At 45.1% G+C, this 14,665-nt stretch overlaps 1 protein-coding gene across 1 annotated transcript in view; it reads right to left on the reverse strand.

Moving 5' to 3' along the window:
• Window positions 1-2,794: 2,794 nt before the first annotated feature.
• The window catches only part of Ednra (endothelin receptor type A), a 67,711-nt gene continuing 55,840 nt past the window's right edge, over window positions 2,795-14,665 (reverse strand). The window contains exons 5-8 of the mRNA XM_075976515.1: window positions 13,393-13,545; window positions 8,907-9,040; window positions 8,448-8,556; window positions 2,795-6,121 (exon numbers count right to left, since the gene is read on the reverse strand). Coding sequence (XP_075832630.1) covers window positions 5,981-6,121; window positions 8,448-8,556; window positions 8,907-9,040; window positions 13,393-13,545 — 537 coding nt within the window. The 3' untranslated portion in view covers window positions 2,795-5,980. The remainder of the gene's footprint in view (window positions 6,122-8,447; window positions 8,557-8,906; window positions 9,041-13,392; window positions 13,546-14,665) is intronic.

The raw sequence follows: 14,665 nt of genomic DNA on the forward strand, positions 1-14,665 counted from the left end.
CACAGAGCACAATGCTGACCAAATATAGATCCCGGGTCATCTTTGTTACTACTCAGAGAAAAAGAATGACAGAAACTCTAGCGCATGGAGAGTTATTTAAAAACCGCTGGGGAATATTAAAATAGGAAGACCTCACTACCCCTTCAGAACCAATCAGTGCGTGTGTGGTAGACGTGTGTTCTGATGTAACTTTGCTTGTTTCAAGTGTCAGGTAAAATCAGTGGAGATGGCACAGCACTAGTTCTGACCAACTCAGAATCACTAGATTGGAAGTTCCATGAGCTTCGCAGAGTGTTCCCTCAGTTCAGGCATAGAGTGCCACCTCCATACTGTGCCAGGGGCTAGCAGCACTGGGAAGAAGAATGCAGGGAGCAGGCTAGTCTATATGCACGCTTAGCTTGGCTATTTGGACCCATGTCCACTTAGTTCATTATGTTAGTCCTTTAAGATTCGTTGGATAGAGTTAAGTATTCGTTTGGTTATTATTTATAGTTGCAGTGCTGGGGATGGAAACTCAGTCCTACCACACGGTAGGTAGGTACACTAACCCTGAGCAAGACCTCCAGTCCCTGGGTAGCTGTACCTTTTTGAATGGGAAGTAATACTTACTGACTTAACACAATGCAGAGGCAAGGCTGCTGTTTCTTGTTATGATGCTAGACTCCTGTCTTATTTCCACAGACTTGAAAAGGGCTCACAATGTCTGCGCTCATGCTGACTCCTGAGCCCTGAGTTCCTTTGTCTGCTGAGTTCTCACCAAATATTCCATTGCATTTATTTATCTCTACATCTCTTGGCGTGCTTCTGGCAGTTAATACCATGTAACAGGGGGGCGTTCACTGTCTTGGAGTTACTATTGCTGCAATGAAACACCGTTGTCCAAAGCAACTTGGGGAGGAAAGGGTTTATTTGGCTTCCACTTCTGTGTCACAATCAAATCATCACTGAAGGAAGTCAGGACAGGAACTCAAACAGGGCAGGAACCTGGAGGCAGGAGCTGATGCAGAGGCCGTGGAGGGGTGCTTACTTCTCTTCATGGATTGTTCAGCCTGCTTTCTTATAGAACCCAGGACCACCAGCCCACGGATGGTCCCACTTACAACAGTTTGCACCCTCTCCCGTCTATTTTGTTGTCTACAGCCTGATCTTACAGAAACATTTTCTCAACTCTAGTTCCCTCCTCTCAAAGGACTCTAGCTTGTGGAAGCTGACTTAAAACTAGCCAGAACATCTGTATTTGTATTGTGTGAAAAGATAAGCCAAGGGGTCTGAGGGACAGAGGTGGGCTGAGAGAGGAGGGAAGAGAAGAGAGGTGCCAGAGCTTTTGAGCTGGGACCTCTCCTGAATGACGGTATTGGAGGTTATGTGACACCTGCTAAAACCCACAGGATGTAGAGCACAGGGGGCGAGTCCCGATGTAAAGTCTAAACTTTAGTAATGAAGCCATGTTAGCCTTGGTTCAGTCCCTGCTGTCCTGAGCCAAAGGGTAATGGGAGACACTGAGAGTGGAGGGGGGAAAAGGGAGCGTGTAGAAACAACTCAATTCTGGTTTACTTTTTTTGCACACTTTAACCTGCTCTAAAACAAACAAACCAATTCCAAATGCAAAAAGATGAATCAAGATAATTTAGGCGAGCTAGTCTTATAATGTGTTCTTCTAAGCAATGGAAAACGGATTCTAACCAGAACAGGACAAAAGGTAAAGGAGCTGATTTGTTCCCACAAGCCATGGGAAGCATTAAGAAAACCCCAAAATGGCAACCTCAATACTCATCATATTTGTGTCTTGGATAGATTCATTCTTTTCATCATCCCAAACCACGGGTGCCAGCTCCAGGCTCACGAGCTTTCTGCCCTAGCACAGAGGGACACGGATCTCTCTTACCTAATGCTTTCTTAGACCCCAAACCCCCACAAATACGCTGGCCAGCCTGGCTTTACCCAGTCTCAGTGTGGATGGAGTGTGACCTCCCACGAGTGTGGGTGTGTGCAAAGCAGGGAACAAGCAGACAGGATGAGAACCTGCTACAGTTAACACCGGCCCCAGGTGGAGTGTCACAGGTGACATAGACGACACAGTAGGAGACAGAGGTGGGCAGAAAGGTGGCACAGTCCTAGGCACAATCTACCAAGGGGGCTTCTGCACTCACTGAGATGTTGGTGTAAGGTGTAAGAGAAAACAATGAGAAGTGGCTTCAAATGTTTGTCTTAAATAGCCCAAAGATGGGACTGTATTTAACTGAACAGAATATTTTGCTAGCACAGTTTGGGAGATGTCAGGTTCATTCTGTATATATTATGGTCTATTAGCCATCTAATTGGCGATGTCAAACAAACAGGCCATGGGTGTGTGTTTTTCTTTGTGTAGTCAAACAGCATATTGTTTATTGGCTCTTAATTCCTCTGGATCGCAAGCTCCATCAGATCTGGGACTTTGTCTGTTTTGTTCACTGCTGTATAACCAATATCAAGCAGTATGATTTGACTAGAAAGATAAGGGACGGATGGGAGAGTTAACTGTGCGGCACAACAGGGCAGGGTGATGGAGACTAGACAGAGGATCTGTTCAAAAGTGAGATTGCTTGCCTGACTGCTACTAAGGTGAAATCTCGAGACTCTCTACAACAGGCACTCCTAGGAAGATCTATTTAAGTGAGAAGACACACCAGCGCTGATGGCAATTCTCTGAGTTCCAGGTCTACAGAATGAGTGTTAAGACTATCAGGGCTGCACAGAGAAACCCTGTCTCAGGGGGAAAGAGATAAAAAAAGAAGAGAGAGAAGGACACTTGCAATATTTTTGTAAACCTTTATTTTCTGTTTAAGGACACTACCAACCCAGGCCCTTAGCTTCTCCCTCATTTCGACAAAGTAATTTGCTGGAAATATGGTAAAGGTAGAAATCAGAACTGTTTGTATGAGTGAGCCACAGTTATCAGTCCAAGAACAAAATGCACACCGAAGCCTGTGTATTCAGATCTAAGAGGTTCTGGATTTAAAACATGTATTTTATATGTAAAAAAGAGCATCTTTAAGAAGACAACGGCCTAATAAACAAAACTGTGTGCCTCTATATCTAATTATAGGCATGTACAGGTGTGTGACACTCCAGTGGTGCAATGGGACTTGACTACTACCACACAGAGGGACAGTATGTCTCAGCCCTGCAGTCCGAACAACCTGATGTGGTGACTGTAATAAAATAGGACACAAGTCAACATAGCTAGTTTTCCACCAACAATCTATCCATAAGCCAAGCATATGGCAGAAACTCCAGGCAGCTTTTCAGTTGTACCACAGTTGAGGATTAGAACAAAAGTAATTCTGGGCTGAAGATGTCGCTCTATGGTAGAACACTTGCCTAGCATATGGTCATGGGCTTAATCCCCAGTACAAAAAGTAACCACACACACACACACACACACACACACACACACACACACACACAAATAAAAAGACACTCAAGGAAATAAAGAGAGAAGTATGATACTTCCAACTACAAAACACCTTGCTCCAGCATGGACAACTCTATGGCCCCGAATGCTGCTTTTTCAAGTCATCCAACCTAACAAAATCCCCAACTGCTAGCCTATGGACTGCTCATTCCCTTGGATGATGCTGTCCACAATCTGTAATGGTAACCGAGTCACAAGTATGGAACACTTGAGGTTCTTATGGGTTATATAATGAACAACAAGCTAGAATCCATTCCCAGTCATGTGCTTTGGTAAAAACACAAGGCATCCTAAGATTATATTAAATCCAAACGTACTTAAACACACACACACACACACACGCACACACACACACACACACACACACACACACACACACACACACACACACTTATACTCTCACACATTCCATAGAGACTATCACAGAAAATTTGGCTACAAGCAATTTACAATTATTTATATATTTATATACATACAGAATAAAAGATATTTGTCATTCTCACAGTCTGTAAACATCTGGGAAAATGCCCAGTAGAATTACTGAGGGCCCTTTGAAATGGTGACCACTGGGAATCTGGGGACAGGGTGGAGATTGAAGTTTATATCAGAGAGGAGTGAAGAGTTAAAGGCTCACGCAGGTATAATACATTTCACTCAACACAATCAGCTTTTTTGGCCACTATGACATTGTTCCCTGCCTGGAAAAAGGAATGAGCAGGAAAGCCCGTAGCCAGGCATCGCTGTGGAAGACACTGAGTGCACGAAATGGACCGCACATCATATACGTGCTACTACCGCAGAACTTGGAGAAGATTTTCAGGTCCTCAGAAACCACTCGGCATTTTCCTCCTAGGTGTGCTTCCGGCATGGCACTGGGCGTCTCAGGCACACTCCAGCGACTCACTTTAGCTTCAGGACATGCCTTCACATTGCCAAAGATGGGTTATGAGAACTAGAACTGGAGGATGTCAGATTATTATTAATAGCTATTATTTTAAGGTGGAATCCCTCCCACTGTGATGACACTCACAGTCATCCTGCCTCAGCCTCCCCAAGTGTTAAGAGCCTTAAGCATGTCGCATGTGCCATCTTGTCCAGCTCCTAAGTGCTATTATTTTTAATTTGACATAAAAATATGCTCACGCCAGATGTAATGGCACACGCCATTAATTCCAGCACTTGGGAGGCAGCAACAGGTGGATATCTGTGAGTTCAGGGGCTAGCTTGATGTACATAGTGAAGTCCTGTCTCAAAATTTAAATAAAACCAAATCCAAATATGATCTAATAAAAACATCATTTAAAAAAAAGGAAGAAAAGAGCCGGGCGGTGGTGGCGCACGCCTTTAATCCCAGCACTCGGGAGGCAGAGGCAGGCGGATCTCTGGGAGTTCGAGGCCAGCCTGGTCTACAAGAGCTAGTTCTAGGACGGGCACCAAGGCTACAGAAAAACCCTGTTTCGAAAAAAAAACAAAAAAAAAAGGAAGAAAAAAAGAAAATAGAGGGCCTTAAAAATTCTTTGTTGAGCAGCTACTACACTGCTCCGGCAGTGCCAGGCTCTGGCTGCATTTGTGGCATTTAGAAGTCACGTTTGCAAATAAACAGTGACACAGAAACATGCCCCATTGCTCATCGATGCCATCCTCTCATCTGCATCTTCTTCTGAGTATATGCAAATAAGAGGGACAATCATTTCCAGGGTCCAAGCAGATATAAAACACTAACACCAAATGACATCTCCAAAGTACTTTAGCCTCACAGTGCTTCTGGCTAACGAAAAGAATCTTGTCATCATCTCTAAACTTTTTTAAAATCTGTATTTCTGACACAGAATATTTTATGAACCACGAGGATGAGACTAACCTCAAACTCCTGATTGCCTTTGCCTCACTTCTTCAGTTCCACTAAACCCAGTAGAACCACTAGATCAGTGGTTCTCAACCTGTGGGTCAGACCCCTTTGGGGTCGAATGGCTCTTTCAGAGGGGTCACCCAAGATCATCAGAAATATCAGATATTTACGTTATGATTCATAACAGTAGAAAAATTACAGTTATGAAATACAAAGAAAAATGATTTATGGTTGGAGGTCACCACAATCTGAGGAGCTGTCTTATAGGGTTGCAGGGTTAGGAAGGTTGAGAACCACTGCTCTAGGGTCCTCAGCTTACTCACTGCCCCATAGAACTGCCTGAATGCTGGTTGAACTTTCAAACTCTGTGTTCCTGCAAAGATTGCAGATATTGTATGGGTTCCTTGAACGATCTCCCTCAGCTCTCATAATTTTCAAGTGTTGGATATGACATGCAAAATATGCAAATTTTTAGGTAGACCCACTGACTGTGGTTGGAAGCTGTTCCACCACATGCTGTTGGGAGGGCAGGAGTGCTTTTCTTTTCTTGGGTTGTATTAGAGAAGGACCAAGGGAGAGAATTTGGGAGCTTTAGGGAGGCCCGCTGCTGTGTGTCCATTTTCCCCGCCAGGACTTGAAGACACAGTGATTGGCGAATCTGCAGAGGGCTGGTTCATCTAGTTCAGGCTGTCCTTGTGGCTGCTCCTTTCTGTGTTGTGGTTGTTCTGGTCGTGATTCTTCCACTGGATGCTTGTTCCATTCATGGGGACTGAGGTCATGAGGCTTTTGGACTGGTGACAGCAGCAGCAGAGGCACGACTGGGGGTGGGAAAGAGAGAGGGTGTGTGAGTGACTGAGTCAGCCCGCCCATTCCTAGCCACACATGAAGGCTTGGGGATCACCAGTGAGGGCTCAACGCCCATGGACAACTGAGGACAGTTGGAGCAGAAGTTGCTTCTTATTAATTGTGTTCTTCACAGCTCGGAAGAGGGACAGAAGAGAGGAGGCTCTTCCAAGGCATGAGGAGATCAGCTGGGAAAGGGCCTGGTACCTGCTTTCATCAGAGTGTATTCCTTATGAGGTGCTGGCATCTATCAGTATCTCCGCTAACCTTCCTTACAGCCCCGCTGTAGGGCTGTTGACACCTCTTTATAAAGGATGAGAGTGGGGTCCAAGGAGAAGAGCAGAATGGGAATTGCAAGGCAGGGCTCTCCAGACCGGACTCTTTCCTTTGGGAATGTGTTTTAGTTTCTGAGGATTTTTAACAGGAAATTTTTCTTGTCCTATAATTAATATATAAATACACAAGTTGGGACCCGTATGTGAGCCAAACTATGTTAGTCCCAGCACTTCGTGGTTTGTAGCCTTTGGGAGACCTCAAAGTCATGGCAGTGAAGCTCCATCACCAACTCTCACCTGCTTGTACCAACCTCTGAGTGATATGTCTGTCTTTGTTTAGATCACGGGTTCTGTGAGAGAAGTTACTGTTTTCCTTCTCTATGTTAAGCAATAGCCAGCTACTCATACTGGGTACTTATTGTGTGTGTATATGTATCTGTTTGTCTGTCCGTCCATCCATCCATTCATCTGTCTACTATCTGTCTGTCTGTCTGTCTATCTCTCTACTATCTCTCTATCATCTTGTGGTAGTTTGCATGTAATTGGCTCCCATAATTCTATAATGTCATAGGGAGTGGCACTATTAGGTGTGGCTTTGTTGGAGTGGGTACGGCCTTGTGTGTCACTGTGAGCGTGGGCTTTGAGGTACTGAGGATACCACCCAATGAGTCAGTTGACTTCCTGTTGCCAGCAAGATGTAGGACACTCAGCTATTTCTCCAGTACTATCCCTGCTTCCATGTCACCATACGCCCCACCATAATGGACTGAACCTCTGAATTGTAAGTGAACCATCACAATTAAATATTTCCCTTATAAGAGTTGCCGTGGTCACAGTGTCTCTTCACAGCAATAGAAACCTAAGACATATCTATATCTATCTATCTGTCTTTCTGTCTGTCTGTCTACCTACCTACCTATCCATTCATCCATCAGTCATGCCCACTGAGTCGTACTTACTGGATGGTTATTTAGCCCATCTATTTTTCAGGTGAGGTTACTGAGTGAGCTGGAGGGGCACCAATCACACATGGATGAGACCATTAATAAATGCTGAGTGGTGCTGTCGGGCAAGATTGGCTGCTTCCAGGGCCTGTTCCCCTTACCTCTACTATGTTCTGCATAATATGTATTGTGACCTAAAGTCAAACATCTTGGTTCAAGATAACACAACCCAGTAAACATTAGGGCTATGCTACAGTCAGTCCAGAATGGGAAAAAGGCACATCAATGACAGGCTTGGGGCTCCTAAGGATGTTGGCTTGTCTGGAAGAAGATTTGAAACAAGAACATAGACTTCGTCTGAAGTCACAGCAGTACAGACAGATGTCCAGAGTAGTATGTATCCCATTTTCTTGGAGATACTATTACTTATTATTACTATATTTATTTTTAATTTTTTATTTTTATTTTATGTGTATGAGAGCTTGCTTGCATGCACACCACGTGTGTGATTGGTGTCCCAGGAGGCTAGAAGAGGGCATGGAATGCCCTGGAACTGTAGTTCCAGATGGCTCTAAGCTACCATGTGAGTGCTAGGAGGGGAGCCTGAGGCCTCTACAAGAGCAGTGAATGTCCTTACCTGCTGGATCACCTCTCCAACTGGGAAAAGAATGCTATCAAATGCACCATTAATTGCGTTTAGCGAGAGCTTCTTCAGCCACAGAGCTCATGTTTGCCTAAGAATAGTTCACGTCTAAGACAATGAAAGGTGTGGATCAGCTTTCTGTATTTCCAGAGTATGGTGCTTACGTTTGAGCATTCCTCTTGAAGGGAGGCACTAAACTGGCATGCGGTAAAGACAGTCCTTTTAGCTTTAACCTGTGAATATGTCATCTGAATATATACCGATCTTCCGCTCCGTGTTCAAGTCTGACTTTCTTTCTAGGCAGCAAGAAGCGATTTTCATTTCTTGAATGAAGAGAAACATGACTGGTCAAAGCAGGAAGAAATGGAGTGGGCTATGCCCATTGGGTATGGGACACACTGAGCCGGTAGCCCTTAGAGAGCTTGCAAAACAGTCTTACCTGGAAACAATTTTTGAATTTCTTGCTCACAAAATACAGAGCTATTGGGTTTATGCAAGAATTCATGGTTGCCAAGTTGATACCGATGTAATCCATGAGCAACAAGAAGCTAGAGCAAAAGAAAACAGTGTCATCAGAACACGCCACTTGAAAACCTGTAAGCAGCATTTGTCCCTCAGATGAGCATTTCTTGTGCCCCAAAGCCACGTCTCACAGTGGCAGGTGGACATTTGTAAGAAGGGCGGCAGGCCCAATGCTGTGGTTAGAGGCAATCCCTGTGCCCGGCTTTAGGAAGGGAACAGACAGGACTCACATTTTGGGATCAGTTATGGGCTGTGTCAGCTAAAAACATATAACTAAGGTTACAATTTTAAGTTTCAGAGCTAGTAAGAATGCAAACATTCTATAAATGTGGAAAGCTGGGAGACTAGTTTTTTCAGTGGGCACCCGGAACGGTACCTGAGCAGGTCACATCGGTTCTTTTCCATCTCGTCATACACAGTCTTCTTCAAAATGCGGCTTAAGTGAAGAGGGAACCAGCAGAGCGCAAAGATGACAACCAAACAGAACACGGTCTTCGCCACTTCTCGACGCTAGGGGAGAGTGCACGCAGACAAGGAGAGAGGTGAGTGCTGCCACGGGGCGGAATAGTGACACACCAGAGGGAGGAGAGAGCGGCCCCCACATACCCAGAGTGCAACTGTCTCATGGAAGCATCATTAACCACGCCTTTGCTCAGTTGCCGGGCTCATGTTGTCCTCAGGACAACAGTAGAGGTCTAGGCCAGAACATCAGGAAGTGGCCAGAGTCTACACTGTGGTTTAATCTAAGCATGAGGACATGTGTGTTTGTGAGTTTAAGCATGCAGCATGTGTGTTTGTGAGTTTAAGCATGTAGCATGTGTGTTTGTGAGTTTAAGCATGCAGCATGTGTGTTTGTGAGTTTAAGCATGCAGCATGTGTGTTTGTGAGTTTAAGCATGCAGCATGTGTGTTTGTGAGTTTAAGCATGCAGCATGTGTGTTTGTGAGTTTAAGCATGCAGCATGTGTGTTTGTGAGTTTAAGCATGCAGCATGTGTGTTTGTGAGTTTAAGCATGCAGCATGTGTGTTTGTGAGTTTAAGCATGAGGACATGTGTGTTTGTGAGTTTAAGCATGCAGCATGTGTTTGTGAGTTTAAGCATGCAGCATGTGTGTTTGTGAGTTTAAGCATGCAGCATGTGTGTTTGTGAGTTTAAGCATGCGAGCATGTGTGTTTGTTGAGGGCATGTGTGTTTTCGAGGAGTGCGGAGGGCTAGAGGCCACTCCTTAAAGTTAGTTGAAAGCTGAGTGTCAGGCAGTTGGCATGACAGCCAAGGTGACTAGACACAGCGCCCAAAGGAACAAGTGTATAGAGAAAGCAGCCCATTTCCATTTGTTTCTGATTTTGAAACTACTGTTACAACTGTTTTGCTTTTATTTACTGTTTACTTATTTTGTTTGAGACAGGGTCTTGCTTTGTTGTCCATGCTGGTTGTGAATTCCTGGGCCCAAGAGATCTCTTTGCCTCATTATAGGCATGTGCCACTATGCCTGGGTTGAAATTTGCTTTTAATTTTAAAATTCCTTTTTAATGCCATATAGTTTCCCGAGACCTGCTTTCTGCAAACAGAAGGGCAAGGGTGAGGCTATGAGCAGCGATGGCGGGAAGCGTTGGGTGCTGATGAGGCAATGACTCCAACTGAAGCTTCACCGCTCTCTGGGTCTGCTCCTGGTCTTAGCAGCCATAGGTTGGGAATAGCCTCACACCGCTGAGATATATCACCCCCCCCCCCCAACACACACAAACACACAGTCAGAAGCAGAACTAGGGACATAAAATGCAAACTGGGGTCAGTCAACACCAAACAAAGCTGACTGGAAACAGACTGCGGGGAAAATAATGCTGCCTCAATTGGAGACTTCTAACATTAAGTTCAGGAAGCCTAAAATAAACATATGCAGTTGAGCCCTTCGCAGAGACTCTCTACCAAACTGCTGCTGTGGCCCAGAGGACTGAAGCCTTTAATCCCCCACAGTCATGACACCAGCCGGGGTGTGGTTCCGGAGCGTTGTGTGGAGCAGGGACAGAGAGCATTCCACTTTGCAGGCTGGGGGCTTTTAAAAGCTGGGTTAGTTAGTTTTATATTTTTTTTGTTTTTGCTTGTTTATTTTTGAGACAATGTTTGTTTACTATCCTTGACTGGCCTGGGGCTCACTTTGTACAACAGGCTGGGTTCAAACTCGTAAAGATCCACCTGCCTCAGCCACCCTACTGCTGGGATTGAAGACTGCACCACCACAACTGGCCTGAACAAAGTCGGGCTACAGTTTCTCAGCATAAACACTCCTGTCAGTCAAAGGTAATAGCTACCATTTGTGGGACACAGTAGACTTCACAGAGCACACATGTGCACATTCCTTCCTGAGAGTCTCATAAAAGCACATTCATGTATTATTATGGCTGGTTTGCAGGCAAGGGCTGAAACTCAGGAAATCAGCAGAGTGACTGAAAGGGCGCTGATGTGTGCTTGTGTGTGATAATTATATGGCTAGCTTTAGGGGCTCCAGCAACAGCTTCACTGCCTTTGTTGTCACGGAATGTTCGTATGTATTCTCCATATGTGACTGAGTGTTCGTATGTACTCTCCATATGTGACTGAGTGTTCGTATGTACTCTCCATATGTGACTGAGTGTTCGTGTGTACTCTCCATATGTGACTGAGTGTTCGTATGTACTCTCCATATGTGACTGAGTGTTCGTATGTACTCTCCATATGTGATTGAGTGTTCGTGTGCACTCTCCATATGTGACTGAGTGTTTGTATGTACTCTCCATATGTGACTGAGTGTTCGTGTGCACTCTCCATATGTGACTGAGTGTTCGTGTGCACTCTCCATATGTGACTGAGTGTTCGTGTGCACTCTCCATATGTGACTGAGTGTTCGTATGTACTCTCCATATGTGACTGAGTGTTCGTATGTACTCTCCATATGTGACTGAGTGTTCATAAGTACTCTCTCCATGTTATTATATATTCATATGTACTCTCCCCGTGTTATGTTTGTATGTACTGTCCCCATGTTATTATATATTTGTATGTACTCTCCCCATGTTATTATATGTTATATGTACTCTCCCATGTTATTATATGTTCATGTGTACTCTCCCATGTTATTATATGTTCGTGTGTACTCTCCCATGTTATATGTTTGTATGTACTCTCCCATGTTATATGTTTGTGTGTACTCTCCCATGTTATATGTTCGTATGTACTCTCCCATGTTATTATATGTTCGTATGTACTCTACCATGTTATTATATGTCCGTATGTACTCTACCATGTTATTATATGTCCGCATGTAATCTCCCATGTTATTATATGTTCGTATGTACTCTCCCATGTTATTATATGTTCATATGTACTCTCCCATGTTATTATATGTTCGTATGTACTCTCCCATGTTATTATATGTTCATATGTACTCTCCCATGTTATTATATGTCCGTATGTACTCTCCCATGTTATTATATGTTCGTATGTACTCTCCCATGTTATTATATGTTCGTATGTACTCTCCCATGTTATTATATGTCCGTATGTACTCTCCCATGTTATTATATGTTTGTATGTACTCTCCCATGTTATTATATGTTCGTATGTACTCTCCCACCGCTGCCAAGCACTTACTTGCACTTCCACTTTATGAATCAACATAAGTGAATTATTTGCTGAGTGTGTACTAGGAACTGAACACTGTTAGGCACTTCATACACCTTTGGCAATCTGTAAACATATTACTACATGCTTATGAGAACCTAAAAGCTTAGAGACATGAAGTAATCTGCCCAATGTCATGTAACTAGGAAGTCCATATGACTGTTGTAGCTGCTGCCGACAGGACACATTAACTCCCATTGGCATGTCCAAATTCCTTCTGAGACTTTGGCCCTCCACGATTTTAGCTCCTTTTCTGTGTTCAGTCAGTTTTCCTATCATGAGTCTTATTTGAGGTGCTCATCTGACCAAACTGATTCTTAAATTCCCGTTTCCAATTGCCTGGTGCCCATTCCACGTTCTCCCAAGGCTTCATCCTCCAACTGAGACAGCTTTTGTCCTCTGCTTTCTCCCTCATCCACAGGCAGTTTCTCCAGTTTCATTTCATACAGGCCCCGGCTTCGTATTCTAGGGCTGCTTGGACTGCCCTGCATTGTTCTGTTTTCTAATTGTCTGCATTTGTATTTTATTCACAACTAGACTACAAAATGCACAGGGGAAGATGAGCACAGGCATCTTTCCGTCCTGGCACAACCACAAGCCCATTTCAATGCACCCATACACACATGCTCAATACACTTTTCGAGCTAACTATCTTTAAGCCCAGCCTCCCAGGGCCATCTGGTGTACAGGCAGGATTCCCACTTCCCAATAGGAATTCCTAAGGCTATATAAAGAAAACATCTATGGGAGAACATCTTTATTTTTAGAAAATCAGCATAAATCTGTTACATAACACATGGTCATGTGCTGCTTAAAGACAGAGACATGTTCTGAAAAATGTGTAGCGAGGCAGTTTCAACACTGTGCAAATACCATAGCATGTACTAACACACTCCTGGATGGTATTATCTACCTCAGAGTAGGCTGTGTGGTCCAGCTTGTCACTCCTAGACTACACATCTGTACAACACATTACTGTGCTGGCTAGCTTAGGTAATTGTAACACACTGATGTTTGCTTATTCAATGCATGGAGAAGACACTGTAAGAAACGATGACGGTTTTCAATCCGTTTTAATCTTACTGAAGCCAGGGTCATTTGTGCAGCTGCAGCCGACTGTGATGCTTCTGTAAGCAAGTGCCTGCATTCACGGGCTTGTTCATCCCAAATGGCCTCGGCCGAGTTCCCGGCAACTGTGGACACTTACCTGCTTGAGGTGTTCACTGAGGGCAATCCGCAAGCTGCCATTCCTCCTGTTGAGCATCTCACAGGTCATGAGGGTGTAGAAGATGGCCGTGCACACCAGCGGCATGCAGAAGTAGAAGCCGAAGAGCCACCAGTCTTTCACGTCTTGGTAAAACTGTCCAGCGAGGAAAAGGGAAGAGGGGCACGGGACGTAAGAAGACCGTGCAGCACGCTTCCTGTCCCGTGAGGACAAGGGAAGAGGGGCACGGGACGTAAGCAGACCGTGCAGCACGCTTCCTGTCCCGTGAGGACAAGGGAAGAGGGGCACGGGACGTAAGCAGGCCGTGCAGCACGCTTCCTGTCCCGTGAGGACAAGGGAAGAGGGGCACGGGACGTAAGCAGACCGTGCAGCACGCTGCCTGTCCGGTGAGGACAAGGGAAGAGGGGCACGGGACGTAAGCAGACCGTGCAGCACGCTGCCTGTCCCGTGAGGACAAGGGAAGAGGGGCACGGGACGTAAGCAGACCGTGCAGCACGCTGCCTGTCCCGTGAGGACAAGGGAAGAGGGGCACGGGACGTAAGCAGACCGTGCAGCACGCTGCCTGTCCCGTGAGGACAAGGGAAGAGGGGCACGGGACGTAAGCAGACCGTGCAGCACGCTGCCTGTCCCGTGAGGACAAGGGAAGAGGGGCACGGGACGTAAGCAGACCGTGCAGCACGCTGCCCACCCCACCCTTTGTGCTTACAGATGCAGTCACATGCCCCTCTTTGACAGCAGGAAAGAACTTGCATTATGCTCAATATTTACTTTTATTTTTTAGCAGTGGATTTAGGCAAGTTCTGTACTCTAAACTGCAGCACATGAAAATCATGAGTTTCAAAATTATCTCCTCATCCCCACAAGGAGACTTCTGAGACCCTCGTTCCAATTTCTATTACACAGTGGAGGAGCTCTATCAGTACAAAGTCTCCTCTTGAAGTTCATAAAATGGGATCCGAGACACTTCATCTTTGAGTATTGATGAGCCTCAACGTTCTGATAAGATCAGTGTAGTTAAGGCATACTCATGTAGGAACAGTGAAAGCTAACGGCGAATAGCTTATCTGTGGCTGCGGTGAGTGGACTTAACCCTTTGCCTGGTATGACTGCTATGTGACCCCAGAGTCAAGCAGCGCAGCCATCAATAACTCCACTCTCTCTCCTAATACTTGCCACCTGGAAACTACTGACCTGGAACATGGCAGCTAAAGGCTGCAATGTGTCTCTCTCGGCAAGGAGTTATACAAATCCAAAC

The sequence above is a fragment of the Microtus pennsylvanicus genome, chromosome 6 (genome assembly GCF_037038515.1).
Source record: "Microtus pennsylvanicus isolate mMicPen1 chromosome 6, mMicPen1.hap1, whole genome shotgun sequence".
Classification (NCBI taxonomy): Eukaryota; Metazoa; Chordata; class Mammalia; order Rodentia; family Cricetidae; genus Microtus; species Microtus pennsylvanicus.